This window comes from Thalassophryne amazonica, chromosome 12 (genome assembly GCF_902500255.1).
Source record: "Thalassophryne amazonica chromosome 12, fThaAma1.1, whole genome shotgun sequence".
Taxonomy (NCBI): domain Eukaryota; kingdom Metazoa; phylum Chordata; class Actinopteri; order Batrachoidiformes; family Batrachoididae; genus Thalassophryne; species Thalassophryne amazonica.
In genome coordinates, this window is record NC_047114.1 from 62,326,989 (window position 1) to 62,342,645 (window position 15,657).

At 44.4% G+C, this 15,657-nt stretch overlaps 1 protein-coding gene across 3 annotated transcripts in view; it reads left to right on the forward strand.

The window, feature by feature from the left end:
* Positions 1 to 375: 375 nt before the first annotated feature.
* The window catches only part of LOC117521082 (protein unc-13 homolog A-like), a 97,201-nt gene continuing 81,919 nt past the window's right edge, over positions 376 to 15,657 (forward strand). For all 3 annotated transcript variants that reach the window (XM_034182398.1, XM_034182399.1, XM_034182400.1), the window contains exon 1: positions 376 to 635. In XM_034182398.1, the coding sequence (XP_034038289.1) occupies positions 614 to 635 (22 nt within the window). In that variant the 5' untranslated portion in view covers positions 376 to 613. The remainder of the gene's footprint in view (positions 636 to 15,657) is intronic.

The window sequence follows — 15,657 nt, forward strand, 5'->3', positions numbered from 1 at the left end:
GATGGATTATCTCAGCAAAGGAGAAGTGCTCACTATCACAGATTTCGACTGGTTTGTGAACAATATTTGAGGGAAATGGTGATATTGTGTATGTGGAAAAAGTTTGAAATCTTTGAGTTCATCTCATACAAAATGGGAGCAAAACCAAAAGTGTTGCGTTTATATTTTTGTTGAGTAGCTTCCTCTACAACATGATCTTTCACGTTGGGCTCTGACAGATGGAGGATGGAGACGGGTCACAGGTTTGTCTGGAGTAGCTCCGCCCCCTCTCCGCCCCCACCGCCTGCTACGCGGCACGCGGCGCTGAAAACAACATGGCTGCGCGCGCAGGAGGAGCAGCGCAGCGGATGAGGAGGAGGAGGAGGAGGAGAGCTGCTGAGGCAATGCAGAGGAGGTGAAGAGAGTGCGGCGACTGTCCGGCGAAAAGAGCACCTGCTTCCCACGAAGAGGGCTTTGTAGCGATGTTTTCGCGTTATTTTTTTTTGACGTTTGGTTTTTCTCTTGTTGTTGTTGTTGTGTTTTTTTTTAAATAGTCAGCGTAAAGGAACAAAACGCGCTTTTGGAGTCACGGAGCAGCAGAGGACAGCCGGGGACGCTCACAGCGCTGTCAGAGATGTCCCTGCTGTGTGTGGGAGGTAAGGCAGCAACAAAAGAGGCTTTATTACACCTGTTTGTGCGCTCTGTGGGTTAGCTTGCTGCGAGGTGTTAGCAAAAGAAAAAGTCCACGCGCAGCCGGAGCTGGGTTTTTTTTTTTTTTTTTGCTGAATAGTCAATAAATCCCTGCTCCACTGTGAGAAGCATACTTTTAATGCCAACTGTTAGAGAGCATGACATGTTTGTTTTTAGTGGCTCTTTAAGATAATATTTGATGCGAGCAGCCGTGATGTTACTGTATGTAGAGTTTGTAGTCACGGAGGAGGAAAACCGCAGTTCCCGGTATGATGGCGTGTCTGTGTTCATTCATGCGTGGGCGGTCACAGGAGGAGGAGGAGGAAGCCCCTGCCGCTACCGCGGCGTCTACCGCGCCGCCGCCGCTGTCGCGCCTCCTCCGCTCTGCTGTAGTCGTGAGGGAATACTCTATTCCTCCACAGGAGCCGTGCGTCACCGCCTCCTCCTCTGACGCGGACTCTGTTACCTCAGTGATGAATAAGCATCTGCTGCCGTTACTCATAAAGTCATACGGCTTCCAGCTCCTCGTCCACAGTGAACTCATTTGAACTGAAAGTATTATTCAAGGAGTCAGTCACAGGAGATTAATTTGCCTCCAAGCCAAGAGGAGAGAGGTTTATTGTAAGGGGCCATGTATGTCTGTTTTGTTTGTCCGGCTGCGATGACACCTTCAAAATTCAAAGAGGAATTTCAGTCAAATTTGGTGGATAAACTCAGTGGACAGGTTATGTCAAGGTCATAGGACTGAGGTCAAGATCAAATACATTAATAACTATGTCTCAGGAACTAGATGAAATATTGAAACACAGTTTCTGTGTAGTCTTCTGCTCTCGTGGGACTAACAATGTAGTGACCCCTGTCTGCAGTGCGGTCACGTGCTGAACTCAAGTGAAGTTGAAAAATTAGTCGCCACCTGGGAAACATTGGAATTGTCACGATGTCTTGCTGGGAACTATTTCACTGACTGAAATCAAACAAAAAATAGTAAATGCTGTTTGGCTCCAGCTTTTCAAATACAGTGTGTACCCATTTTCTCTGTTTCTCACTGCAAAACCTGTATTATTTATTTGACCTTGGGTTAACAAAAGACAAAATGCAACATTAGGCTGTTGGAAATGATGATTTGTATATTTTTAATTTTCTGACTTTTCTAAATAAATTTGTTAAATTAATCGCAATGGAAACTAGAGGGGACTCTGCCAAGATTCTGCAGTTCTTCTGAGTCTATCCTATTTTTACCCAAGTCTAAGTTTAGATGGCAACACTGTTTTGTAACTATACAAATGTAACATCAGTCAAATAAAATCAGTGGGAGATGTTATAAAAAAATGAACATTTTTTTTAACCAGTGCCTACTGCTCTACCAAATTTCATTGAAATCCATTCCTGTATATTTGAGATATCGTGCTGAGAGTCAGACAGAAAAAAGGAACAAAAATATCTCTTTGGCAGAGATAATAAGGGCTTGTTTCAGCTCAGGTAATAATAGCCATATTGCACAAATAATATGGTAGCACAATTTGCAAATACAAAATTAAGTTGGATGAATCATAAAGGTGTTTCAGAAGGGAAGCATCATGAAAATGCTGTTAGTTTGGAACCTGCCTATTCATGTGTATATATTTTTCGGACATTTTTATTGAAAAATGGCTTTGAGTTTCACCTCTCAAGGCACATGCTGTACTTTTCAGATGTTGTTTGCATGCTGTGTTATGAATATAAAACACAGTTTTTAATGGTCAAGGAAATCTGTTGTGAATTTTCATGCCTGGGACCTAAGCTCCTACATAAATTTGGTTCTGTGGGGACAGTTTTGCTGTTTGTGAGATTGCTTGGTGGTCAGATGACAAAACAGACACAATAATAACAACAACAACAAAAAAGTCTTCAGGGGCCTTTGTCTACACCTTTCTGACAACCTTTCAGAAATGCTGTTTAACTTGAAAACTAAACTGCAAGTTAATGTGTGATGTCACATATTTGAATAACCAATAGAGAAATCAATATTGCATTCAATAATTAATTGCAGTCTCTGGCTCCATGAAAACTCTATAATCTGTAATTGTTCTTTTGAGGTCCAGATGTTTTTATTTTGGACGGCTCTGGATTTGTGATGGATTGAAATCAGAAAACCTACAAAAGTGAAAAAGTACTGTCTAGTGTGATGCAAAAAGACACGGTTTTTACATGAGGAATAATAGCAACACAGGGTCATAAGGAAGGTTCAGAGTACCTCATAGTCAACTGATGCAAAACCTCACCCATTCCCTCCAGAGCCATCCTGTGACTGTCCCAAATTGCACTCTCAGTATCAGGCGTTATTAGGAACCAGAGTGTTATTCATTCATAAACACTGGCTGCAGATCTCAGTATTGTAGACTACGAGTCTTGGCAGACCGCCCCATTTCTTGTCCCTGTTCCATCATTCATGCTTTCCTGACTGGAGCTATTTGTGGCTTCCACAGTACTTGTGCCTTTTGAATAGACTGCATTTCCTCAGAGCACCTGCTGACAAAATAGAATTCAGACACAGATTACCTCAGAAAAGCTTGGCTTCTTTTCTGCAGGTGTACCATATTAGCTGCTTTCAGATCATATGTTCTCCCTGATCTACAACTGGATACTAAAGAAGGAAGTGCAGTGTCTCTGTCTGCATTTACAAAGGCAGATCTGTGTATATACACAATTCCTAGGAATGAAGTACTGTCCACCTGAATCATGTCTCATATTTTCTTGTTTGACTGCTGAAGCTCAGTCGTACAAAATATAGTTTCTAGTTCTCAGCAGTTCTTGCTCCAGTGTTTGAGACTTTTGAGGCCCTAGCACATCTCGGGTGTTACATTTCAGACATACTTCCTACTAACTTGGGGTTCATTGAAAGTTGATCAAAATATACAATTACGGTGCAAAAGGGAAATTGATTTGTTAAATTTGTTTCTATATCACATTTCGACCCAATGTGATACCATAACTACTGTGATACCTTCACAGGTGAACCAAAATGTTGTCTAATTCAGTGCTTTTGCTATTACCAGTAATGCAGTATGTCATTCGCAACAGCATATGCATTTGAATTCATTGGAAGAGTTCTATTTTGGCACTCATCTCTTCACTCAAAGTTGTCTGCCCTTTCCTTAATCCTCAAGGGACTAAGCTATTTTAGCAACGAATATGGAAGGATAATTATTATAGCAACAAATATAGAAGAATCGGTAGCTAGCAAATATGCCACGACTTTAACACAAATCTCAGTGAACCCATCAATTGTCCTTTGTGACAACCATGAGCTATTTTCATCCACACTCTGCACATCAATAATCAGTCTCAATGCTTGTGCAGCTGTAAATCTTTCTATTCTAGGTCTGTTGACCATGCTTCCCTGCAAAACAGTAAAATAATGATTAGAGTTTGCAAATTACAATACCACCTGAAACTATAATGTCAAAAATCTCAAAGATCTTCACGGGGGGTCATAAGTGACCCTGCACAAGTTTTCATTATACTTGCCACATGGATTGACCGATCCTTGCAAAATTCTATGAACAAATGCAGGACAAATAGATTGACAAATTCATGGTAGGAAACTTTTTTCCAATTAAAAACAGAAAAATGGTGCACAAAAATATGTACGTGGGGTCATAAATGACCCCACTCGGTCACTTGAGGGTTAAGTATTTCAACAGAAAGGCACTGAACAGATGTTATTGACAGTTTCAGTTTGTTTTGCTGACAGTACCATAAGCCAGACTTGGCAGCTGTAGGGTAGTCACTGTGAACAATATCATAACATTACCCATGAAAATGTGAGTCCACGTACATCAGGGCCCCTTCACACATAGCATGAATAAGAACAAATCAGGGCAAATCACAGCAAAACAGCCCGAATGAGCAAACCCCGAAAGCATTGAGCCGACACCGGAGGGACACACGTGTGGGCAGGCGTGAACGATCCCGCTGCGATGGTTTCACAGTCAGTGCGAGCAGCTGGAACATGTTGCACCACATCACGCCGTTGCTGTGGAGAAAAAAAATGAAAACCACACACCATAAAAAAACACTGCAATTTCTAATATTGAATCCCTCTTATTGAGCAGACAAGACAAGTATGACCCCTCTGTGCCTCTGTATATGACTCATGGTCGCAGACATACATTCATACAGTGACATGAAAGGACAGATTGAGAAGACGGACCGAGAGCGGACCGTGTGGCAGGAGTGCACAAGCCGAAGGAAGCGGAAGAGTCTACGGACAGAGCGGAGGCAGCGAGACGGTGTGGAAGACACCAGAAACGAGGCAAGCGTGCCAGCAGCCGGGCTTGGCTAGCCGCCGACCCACACAAGCCGGCTGTTCCTAGCGTCTTTTTAGCAAACGTTCGCTCATTGGTTAATAAAATGGATGAGATTAAACTACGCGACACCAACAACGCGATGAATAGCTGCCTCTTGGTGATGATGGAGACGTGGCTCCATGGAAATATTTCCGACCAGGCTGTGGAGTTAGCAGGTCGCACAATCTACCAGGCGGACCGCACAACAAACTCCGGTAAGACCGGGGGGCCGTGTGTGTCTACGTTCATAACAAGTGGTGCGCGGACACTACGGTCATTGAGAAGCACTGCTGCCCCAACCTAGAGATTTTATTATTAAAATGCAGACCCTGTTACTTGCCGAGAGAAATCGGCCGAGTGTTTGTAGCCGCTGTGTATGTACACCCGCATGCAAATGCTAAAATTGCGATGTCCAAGCTGTATGACAGCATAACCAGACAGCAGAACAAACACCCAGATAGCTTTTTTATTGTGGCTGGGAATTTTAACCACACAAATTTAAAGACTGTGCTCCCCAGGTTCTACAAAAATGTGGATATCAGGACAAGGAAAAGCAAAACATTAGACCAGGTTTACACTAGCTCTCCAGAGGCATATAAAGCCCGTCCCTCCCCCCACCTGGGCCACTCTGATCACCTTTCTTTGATACTGACACCAGCCTACAAACCACTCATCTGTAGGTCTAAACCGCTGAATAAAACAATTCAGTGTTGGACTGAAGAGACCAAACTATCTCTTCAAGACTGCTTTGAGGACACAGAGTGGGACATTTTTGAGCACATAGACATTGAGCATTTCACTGACTCAGTCCTGTCATACATTTCTTTTTCTATGGACAATGCAACAGCTAAAAAGGTGGTGAAGGTCTTTCCCAACCAAAAACCTTGGTTTAGTAAAAAGACCAGATTACTTCTCCAGGCTCGGGACATGGCACTGAGGTCAGGGAACAGAGACTCATACAGACAGGCCAGAGCAGACCTGACCCAAGGTATTAAGGCTGCCAAGGCAAACTACAGGAAGCGCATAGAGGCCAACTTCATAGAGGGCAACGCACGCTTCATGTGGAAGGGTATCCAAAACATCACGGATTATAAAAAATGCCGCCACCAACATCACCTCACAGTCAGCCCCTTGTTATCCAGCAGCACCAGGTACTGCAGGTACTGAGGAAGATCGATATCAGCAAGGCACCTGGGCCCGACAACATGCCAGGGAGGCTGCTGAAGTCGTGTGCTTACCAACTGACTGACGTGTTTACAAAGATTTTTAATCAATCACTGCAGCAGATCACAGTCCCCGCCTGCCTGAAAATTGCCAGCATCATTCCTGTGCCCAAATGCTCTGCCATTTCGGGACTGAATGACTACCGGCCAGTGGCTCTGACACCAGTGATAATGAAGTGTATGGAAAAGCTGGTGCTCAATTACATCAAGGACAAGATTCCACCCGGCCTCGACAAGCACCAGTTTGCATACAAGTCCAATAGGTGCACAGATGACGCAGTTTCCATTGCGCTTCATTCTGCTCTGAGCCACTTGGAAAATCCAAACACTTATGTCCGAATGCTGTTTGTTGATTTCAGCTCAGCGTTCAGTTCCATCAGCCCTAGTAGGCTTGTCAACAAACTGCAGGCATTGAAGCTTGGAACCCCGCTATGCCTATGGATTAAGGACTTTCTGACAAACAGACAGCAGCATGTCAGAATAGGCAACTCCACATCCGCTTCCACTGTCATCAACACTGGCGTGCCACAAGGGTGTGTACTAAGCCCCGTCTTGTACACACTGTACACCCATGACTGCGTTGCTATTCACAGTGCCACCAACTCTGATATCAAATTTGCTGATGACACGACAGTCGTGGGACTGATTAGTGACAACAGTGAAACGCCCTACAGAGAGGAAGTGGATTCACTGGTGACATGGTGCAGTGAAAACCATCTCGACCTGAATACCAAGAAAATGAAAGAAATAATAATTGACTTTCGGAAGGCGCAGGCTACACCTCACCATGCTCTGATGATCAAAGGGGAACGGGTGGAACGTGTCCAAGAATTCAAGTTCCTAGGACTACACATCTCTGAGGAAGTTGGCTGGACAGCCAATAGCAATCATATGGTTAAAAAGGCCCAGCAACGCCTATTTTTCCTAAGAACATTGAAAAAGAACAAGCTGCCTCCGCCTCTGTTGAAGAATTTCTACAGCTGCACCATCGAGAGCGTACTCACATATGGATGTACGGTGTGGTACGCCAGCTGCACTGCATCTGAGAAGAAACAGCTTCAGCGAGTGATTAAAACAGCTCAGCGGATCATCGGTTGCCTGCTCCCATCCCTGGCTGAGATTTACTCAAAACGCCTTCTCAGACGGGCCACAAAGATCACGAATGATCCCTACCATCCGGGACACTCCCTCTTCTCCATCCTCCCATCTGGCAGCCCCGTCGGAGCCCACACAAACAGACTGAGGGACAGCTTTTTCCCAATGGCTGTGAAAAGACTTTTAGAAGAATATTGACTACTTGTATCGCACTGGGGATCACACTGCACTGTTTTTATTATTGCACCGGATATCCCCTCCACTGTTTTATTCTTTAAAATATGTATTTAATATTCATTATCTTATTCATACTGAGTTTTTAACAGACTATATATTTTATATGTGATAGTCTATTGTATATTGTAATTTATCTGTGAGGGAGCTGCAGCACAGGGGTGTTGCCAAACGACATTTCATTGTGTTCTTTATACAATGACAATAAAGCTTATTCATTCATTTATTCATTCATTATTCATCCATTCATTCATTCACAGGCAACAGTGGTAAGGAAAAACTCCCTCTGAGGAAGAAACGTGAAGCAGACTAGACTCAAAGGGGTGACAAAACAATTCACAAAACGAATATACAGGAAATGTTGTCGGTGCACAGGACAGGAGGGTTACAGAAACAGACACCACACCCATCTCTGGATGGAGCCATTGCAGCGTTGGCTCGCAGCCGCCGCGACGCTCCGCCACAGGAAAAACACCTCCGTGTTGATAACCATTTGTAAAATCCAGGCGGCTTTTGATGGCTTTCAGTGGAGTGAGTATCTGAGAAATTGTTTAACAGCTGGGCATGTTCCAACTTGTCCTTAAGGCTTCCAACAGAGTTGTTTTTCCAGTGGCGGCGGCTGTGAACTGCCGCGACAATCCGTTCGCACGTCTTTCATTAAAAAAATCTCCTTTAACAGTGCAATATCCGGATAAAATGCTGAAACCGACTTCTTCTGAAACTTCTCTGTTCTCTCACGACGTCCTGGATCAATAGAGCCTGAAATCTGGAGGTTTTCAGCTTGAAACAGGCTGACAACGGCGCCTGGGAGCGCTGCGGGACGTCCCGCTCCGTGGGAAGTCCTTAAAGCGACAGTATCACCTCAAAATCTCTCATCAGCCGTTAAAATTTTCAACGAAAACCAGCTGAATTTTTCGAACCATGTCCACTTCGATGTGCCTCACAGGTTTTGAAAAAATTTTGATCAAACAAAGCGCCAGTCTCTCAGCAACTTCTCAGACAAAGGAATTCCGATGAGGTGGCTGGACCACACCTCCTACAAGGCGTGCTCACAGGCGAATGACGTCACCGACAGGCGTGGAAAAACTCACGCATGCACATGAGGGTTCAAGCATGTCTGACGTAAAAACATATGAATGAAATCCATATAGTTTTTGAAAAAAATAAAAAGGACCTATACTTTATTGACAGACCTCGTATGTGTGAACAACAGATGTTCTTGTGTGTGGAGTACATGCTTTACATTCAGTTCTGATTAAAATAGCGTCTTGACACTTGCAGAGATTCCTCATCACTCACCCTGTTTATATTTGTGTAGTATTATTCAACTTCAGACTTCCCTTGCTGAAAATACAATATATAAGGCATTTATAACTATAATTGATTTATGGAAGTGACTTGATACTAATACATTTCCAGGGCTTTTCTCATTTTGACAGTGAAACACAGCGAGAAGTAATTTTCTGGTTTGGAACTGCCAAACTGATTAAAGGGACTGCAGAAAAGAAAACTTAATTTCACCCTCCTTCTTTGTACTTGTTCTTCATCTTCTTTTTTTCCTCTTCTCCTACTCCTCAACTTAACTGATTTTTTTTTTCCTCTTTATATTCAGTTAAGGTTAAAGGTTTTCTTCTACAGCTGTTTGAAAACCAAACTGACAGGGCTTGTGCAATGGCAAAGATGCACACATGAGCTTTACATGTTGAGATATAAATGGATGCCTTATATTTTTTTGGTCATTGCAGCAGGTGCATTAGAGTGAGTCATGGTCCTCGGGTAGGTGTGTCTCGATGATGTAACTTGCACTTTTGGGTGCATTCATGAAAGATATATGAGCCAAAGGAATTGTGTGTATGTGTGGGTGCATGCGTATCTTACTGAGACAGGGCAACTTGTGATTTGGTAGTGGTTACTGCGAGCCCAGGTCTGATGTGGGTGCAAAAAATGAGTTGTTGAGAGCTGTTTTGAAGAATTCATGGTGCACTTCTGAAGGAGGGGTAAGGACAGAGGTCAGGTTAAACAAATGTTCTGAACATGTATTCACAGACTTCCCCCCAACTGTGTGTCTGTATGCTGTGCACTGACCTGCAGTGGGAGATCTTGTGGAGCAAGTGTGTGCAGCTTGTAGAACATTAAAAATTCACGTGTGAGCTAGATCAAAGTTAGCTTTAATGTTATGTGTTGACGCGGGTTGAGGAGCGGACCTGCGTCTGACAGAACCCAGCGGTAAAAATAACCAGAAGGCGGTTCCCAACAGAAACAATTTATTTTTCACCTGTGCTTACAAATGTAAAACATAAAAAGCGTCCCTCTGGTGGAGTGATAAGTGGCACGTTCTCCAGCGCCCGCAAGGATTAAAGCCCGGCGCTCCTGGACTCACTACCACCGCCAAACACCCCCCAGGTGGACACGACGAACCGATTCTCTGTGGAGCAAAGAGAAGGTGAGGTGAGTCAGCAGATATAACTCTATCTTTCGCATAACACACGCTATCAGCAACACACTCAGGTCAATGTTTCTCTTTAACTTTATACAAATGAGCAGCCTCTCACAACAAGTGGAGGATCACTTATCCAACAAGCCACCGCAGTGAGAAGCAAGCTACACAATTCTCTTCACAATCTCAGTTTACTGTGTAACAAAACACCAAGATACTATCAACAATTACTTAATCACTTAATTACCTTTAGCGTGTGCTGACAGCATGTGTCTTCACCCTTCCCTGCTTCACGGGCTCGATATGTCAAACCCAGGCGCGGTCCTCAGCGTCTCACAAACGAACGTCACAAGGTCGAGTTCCCGGCAGTTCTGCTCAAATCACACATGACTTATATGCAGAACGCCATCCAATTATCTGCTTCAGCTGCAAGTCTTCAAGGCCGCACGTGAGCCCCTGCCACAGGTGTTCCACATGACGCTAATAAGGGTGAGGACTCTTCAGCCAGCACTTTCTCCAAAGACAAATCAGCCCTCATGCCACCTGGAGAGCAAAGAAAAGAAAAGAACACCAAAACAGCCAGCCACGCCCCCCCCAACACACAACAGTACCCCCCCATCAACGGGAAGCCCCCCGGCAACCGAACCAACCAGGCCCGAGAACAGCACCTCCCTCCAGGGTCCACGTCAGAAAGCAGGACAGGCACCGCAGCAGGAAGGCCGGCTGGCATCAACAAAAGCCCCCAAAACATCCCCCAGAAACAAGGTCACTCACACAGGAAAAAACAAAAACACAAAAACCCACCCAACAACCTCCCCAGGGGACCGTCCCATCAAACCCCGGGAAGAAAAGAAAACTCCCAAATGCAAAACCCCAACACAGTCCCACAAACACAATACAAACGTAAATGCATAAAAGAAAAATAACAAACAACCCCCCCAGAATGACCGGCAGCCCAACCCCCCCCAGAAGGCCGACATGGCCAGTTCCAGGAGGAACAGCCAAAACCATAAGCCCAACAAAGGTCCCCAGGTGTACATGGAGTAACACGGCGCCCCCCCAGGGGACCGTACCATCAACCCCAGGAGGTACCCACCCCACAACCCCGGAACCCCAGACTCGGTCACACATGGCTGGTTGGTCCCAAGCCAACTCCCCCCCAGAGGACCGTCCCATCAACCCCGGAGGTGGAACCCGGAAGGAAAACAAAACGAAATCAAAAATCAACCCCCGGAGGACAACCAAAAACAACCCCGGGGGGATATAAACGACCATAAATCCCGTTACCCTCCCCAGCACCCCGAAAGACCCCAGGTCCCTCCCAGAGCCCCCCGGCGGCTCAATCTTGGCAAACGGCTCAAAATAGTAATCCGGAGAAGGGAACAGGAAAAAACTAACCCAGCTCCAACCCCAAGGCGCAGCAGAGAACTGGAAATGCGTCCAGTGCCACAACTCGACCATACCCCAGCCTCTCGGGAGGGGTGGAACTACCGAAATGGCGAACGGCAACAGATCGGCCCACCCCTCCGACTTTGGTAAGTCTCCGCTGCACCACACCCCGGCAACACCAATGACGAACGGTACAAAGGCTCACCGAGGCTGGAGTGGAACCGGGCCCTAACCAAACCAAAGAAACGTCTCTAACACCCCCCCCCCCCCCCTAGATGCAGAGGTCTTCTGAGAATGCTCAGCGTGACCAACCTGCACCACCCCACAACCCACAAGACAAACGGTCTTGGGGCAAGTGAGGTTGGGGTTAGGGATGTAGAGAAATAAAAACAACAAAATAAAACGACCCAACAACCCAAACAGAAAATACCTAAAACCACATACAAAATTGACAATTAAGTGAGCCCATCAATCACTCCACAACGCAGTGACCCAAGCTAAGGCGTCGCCTCCTAGCAGATTTGTTACATAGGAAACACGACTTCTATCGGAAGAGAAGGAAGCCGGTCGCTGAGTAAAGACCAGAGAACATTGCATCAGAAACGAAGCACAAGCTTCGGCGTCTCCCGCATAAGGCTCCGGATGACAAATAACCGGTTCGAACACCGAATCCCTGGGTGACGGAGTTATCTGCCCCGGTATCGATGATGCCACAGCTGGAGCTGCAGGAAGCGGAACGGCTTGCGCTGCAAGCTCCGTAACACGGGCATCTGTTTGTTCAATTCGATTTGCGAGATGCTGTAATTGCTCCCATATTTTCTCCAAGTGTTCTTGCACCTTTTCGGCAAAAGGAACCGCCTCTGCCGCTGGGTCCATTATGGAATGGCCGGGAACTACTGTTATGTGTCGACGCGGGTTGAGGAGCGGACCTGCGTCTGACAGAACCCAGCGGTAAAAATAACCAGAAGGCGGTTCCCAACAGAAACAATTTATTTTTCACCTGTGCTTACAAATGTAAAACATAAAAAGCGTCCCTCTGGTGGAGTGATAAGTGGCACGTTCTCCAGTGCCTGCAAGGATTAAAGCCCAGCGCTCCTGGACTCACTACCACCGCCAAACACCCCCCAGGTGGACATGACGAACCGATTCTCTGTGGAGCAAAGAGAAGGTGAGGTGAGTCAGCAGATATAACTCTATCTTTCGCATAACACACGCTATCAGCAACACACTCAGGTCAATGTTTCTCTTTAACTTTATACAAATGAGCAGCCTCTCACAACAAGTGGAGGATCACTTATCCAACAAGCCACCGCAGTGAGAAGCAAGCTACACAATTCTCTTCACAATCTCAGTTTACTGTGTAACAAAACACCAAGATACTATCAACAATTACTTAATCACTTAATTACCTTTAGTGTGTGCTGACAGCATGTGTCCTCACCCTTCCCTGCTTCACGGGCTCGATATGTCAAACCCAGGCGTGGTCCTCAGCGTCTCACAAACGAACGTCACAAGGTCGAGTTCCCGGCAGTTCTGCTCAAATCACACATGACTTATATGCAGAACGCCATCCAATTATCTGCTTCAGCTGCAAGTCTTCAAGGCCGCACATGAGCCCCTGCCACAGGTGTTCCACATGACGCTAATAAGGGTGAGGACTCTTCAGCCAGCACTTTCTCCACAGACAAATCAGCCCTCATGCCACCTGGAGAGCAAAGAAAAGAAAAGAACACCAAAACAGCCAGCCACGCCCCCCCCAACACACAACATTTAAAAAGGTACTGCAGGGAGAAAGTCAGTGCTTTAGCTGCATGTTGAAAAAAAATCATCTGACACAATGCTTTTCTGAAATATGTATCCTGTTTTCTTTTCCCTTGAAATTGTAGAGACTATTTGGTTGGCTTATTTAAAGTTTAACATAGAAAATGGTCATTTACAGCTATATTTTAACCATCTTTGCTTGGTATAGTTGCTTTGTTTGTCTGCCACCAAGATATCAACATTTTATGAAGCTTGGCATCAAGTTAGGACATGGACCAAGGCAAAAGCCAATAAATGTTGTCAGTCATGGGTGAAGTCAATAGATTTTAGTCACTTTTATCAAGATTGGAAGGTAGGGCATTCACACATGGTGTGAATTTGGTCGAATTGCGCATTAAGTGCACATGAAGCAGGAATTGTATGCAAACCGTGTAATTTTGTAGCTGCTTCCAATGTCTTGTACACCTGTTGCTACAACTATTTGCGCACACCAGTGGCTGACAGACAGAGTGTGCGCTGTGTAAGCCCATCGAACCCTCTCGTCGGCCAAATTAGAGGTGACACGCATGAACATCTAACACCGCTCGCATGGCACTTAGAAAATGTGTGGCCATTCGCATTCTTGGCATGACAACAATCTGCAGACAGTCACTGTCGTACTGGTAGGGCTGTCACAATTAGGAATTTCTGGAGATGATTAATTGTCAGACAAATAATTGCGATTGACGAATATATTGTCTATCTTTGTTTTTCTTTTTTCCCCCTTTATATTCTGCTATCGTAGTATAATTACACAACTCTGGAAGAATGTTACGATACGATACGATACACTTTATTGTCCCCTCAGGGAAATTTGTCTTGGACTCATGCTAGGTGCCTTACAAGAAAAGAGAAAACAAACAATACAGATAAAAACACAACCACATCCATAACAAATTAACATGACAGGAGTCAGGAGAAACACCATAAATATTGCATAATTCCAATTTTAAACATTATTGTTTAACAATTTAATAGACATGGGGACGAATGAATTTTTAAATCTATTCAGTCTACTCCGAGGAACTCTGTACCTTCTCCCAGAAGGAAGGAGAGTGTACTCTGCGTGAAGAACATGAACTGAATCCATCAGTATCCTCTGAGCTGCTTTCAAAACAGACTCTTCATAGAGTGAACTGAGGGACTGATATTGTTTCTTTCCGATTATCTTCATTGCATCATCAATTTGTCTGTTAAGTTTCGTTTTAAATTGTACAGAAAGTTTGCCGTACCAGGCAGTCATGCCATACCTAACTAGGCTCTCTAACACTGCTTGGTAAAACAACAACATAATTTTCTGATTGACTCCATACAAACAAAGTCTACGAAGGAAATAAAGTCTTTGATGGAATCGGGAGCACAAACTGTCCACATGTGCAGTCCAGCTGAAGGTATTGTCTATGTGCAGCCCCAAGTACTTGTATGAGTTGACCTGGTCAATGGGAATACCATGTATGACCACAGGAGTATGGTCCCCAACAGTCCTTGGATCCAGAATCATTTCCTTGGTTTTATTGACATTTAAAACCAAGTGGTTGTCATCACACCACTGCACAAAGTGTTTCACTTCAAGGAAGTACTTTGTTGGACTTGAATCTTTGTGCAGTAGGCTCAAAATAGCTGTATCATCAGAAAATTTAAAAACAAAGTTATTGCAGTAGTTATTTGTACAATTATTAGTATAAAGAGTGAAGAGAACAGGAGAACTGACACAGCCTTGTGGTACACCTGTATTTGATGATTTGAGTACCGAAAGAGCTTGATTAACTCTAACTTGTTGTAATCTATTAGTTAAAAAGGAATGATACCATCTGATTAAAAGTGGGTTAACATTCATTTCCTTTAACTTGGACAACAACAGGTATGGCTGTAATGTATTAAAGGCTGAGCTGAAATCAACCAATAAAATCCGTGCATAAGCAGTAGGATCTTCCAAGTGCTTAAGTGAAAAGTGGGTTAAGCTGTTAATGGCATCGTCAGTGCCTCTACTCTGCCTATAAGCAAATTGGAATGGATCAAGTACAGGGTTAACAACCGTCTTAAGGAAAAATAGCATAATCTTTTCAAAGCACTTGCTTACAACAGATGTTAAAGCTATTGGCCTATAGTCATTATTTCCAAGTGAGCACGATTTTTTGGCGATTGGAACAATAATGGATCTTTTCCAGAGGGTTGGTACAGTATGAAGGTCTACGGACTGCTGGAAGACAGGACACCAAGCAAGGGCCAGTTCTTCTGCACATGCTTTTATAAGCATTGCAGAGATGCCGTCTGGGCCGGTGGATTTTTTTGTAGACACCTTCTTAAAGATTGATTGAACTCTCCATGAGTCGATTACAATCCTAGTATTTTGATCAACAGGAAGATTTTCCAGAATATTCTTACAATCATCAGAAAAATCTTGTGTTTCAAACCTCAGAAAAAAATCATTTAACTCATTTGCTTTTCCTTGATCATCATTTGTTGCAAGTGTCTTTTTAGC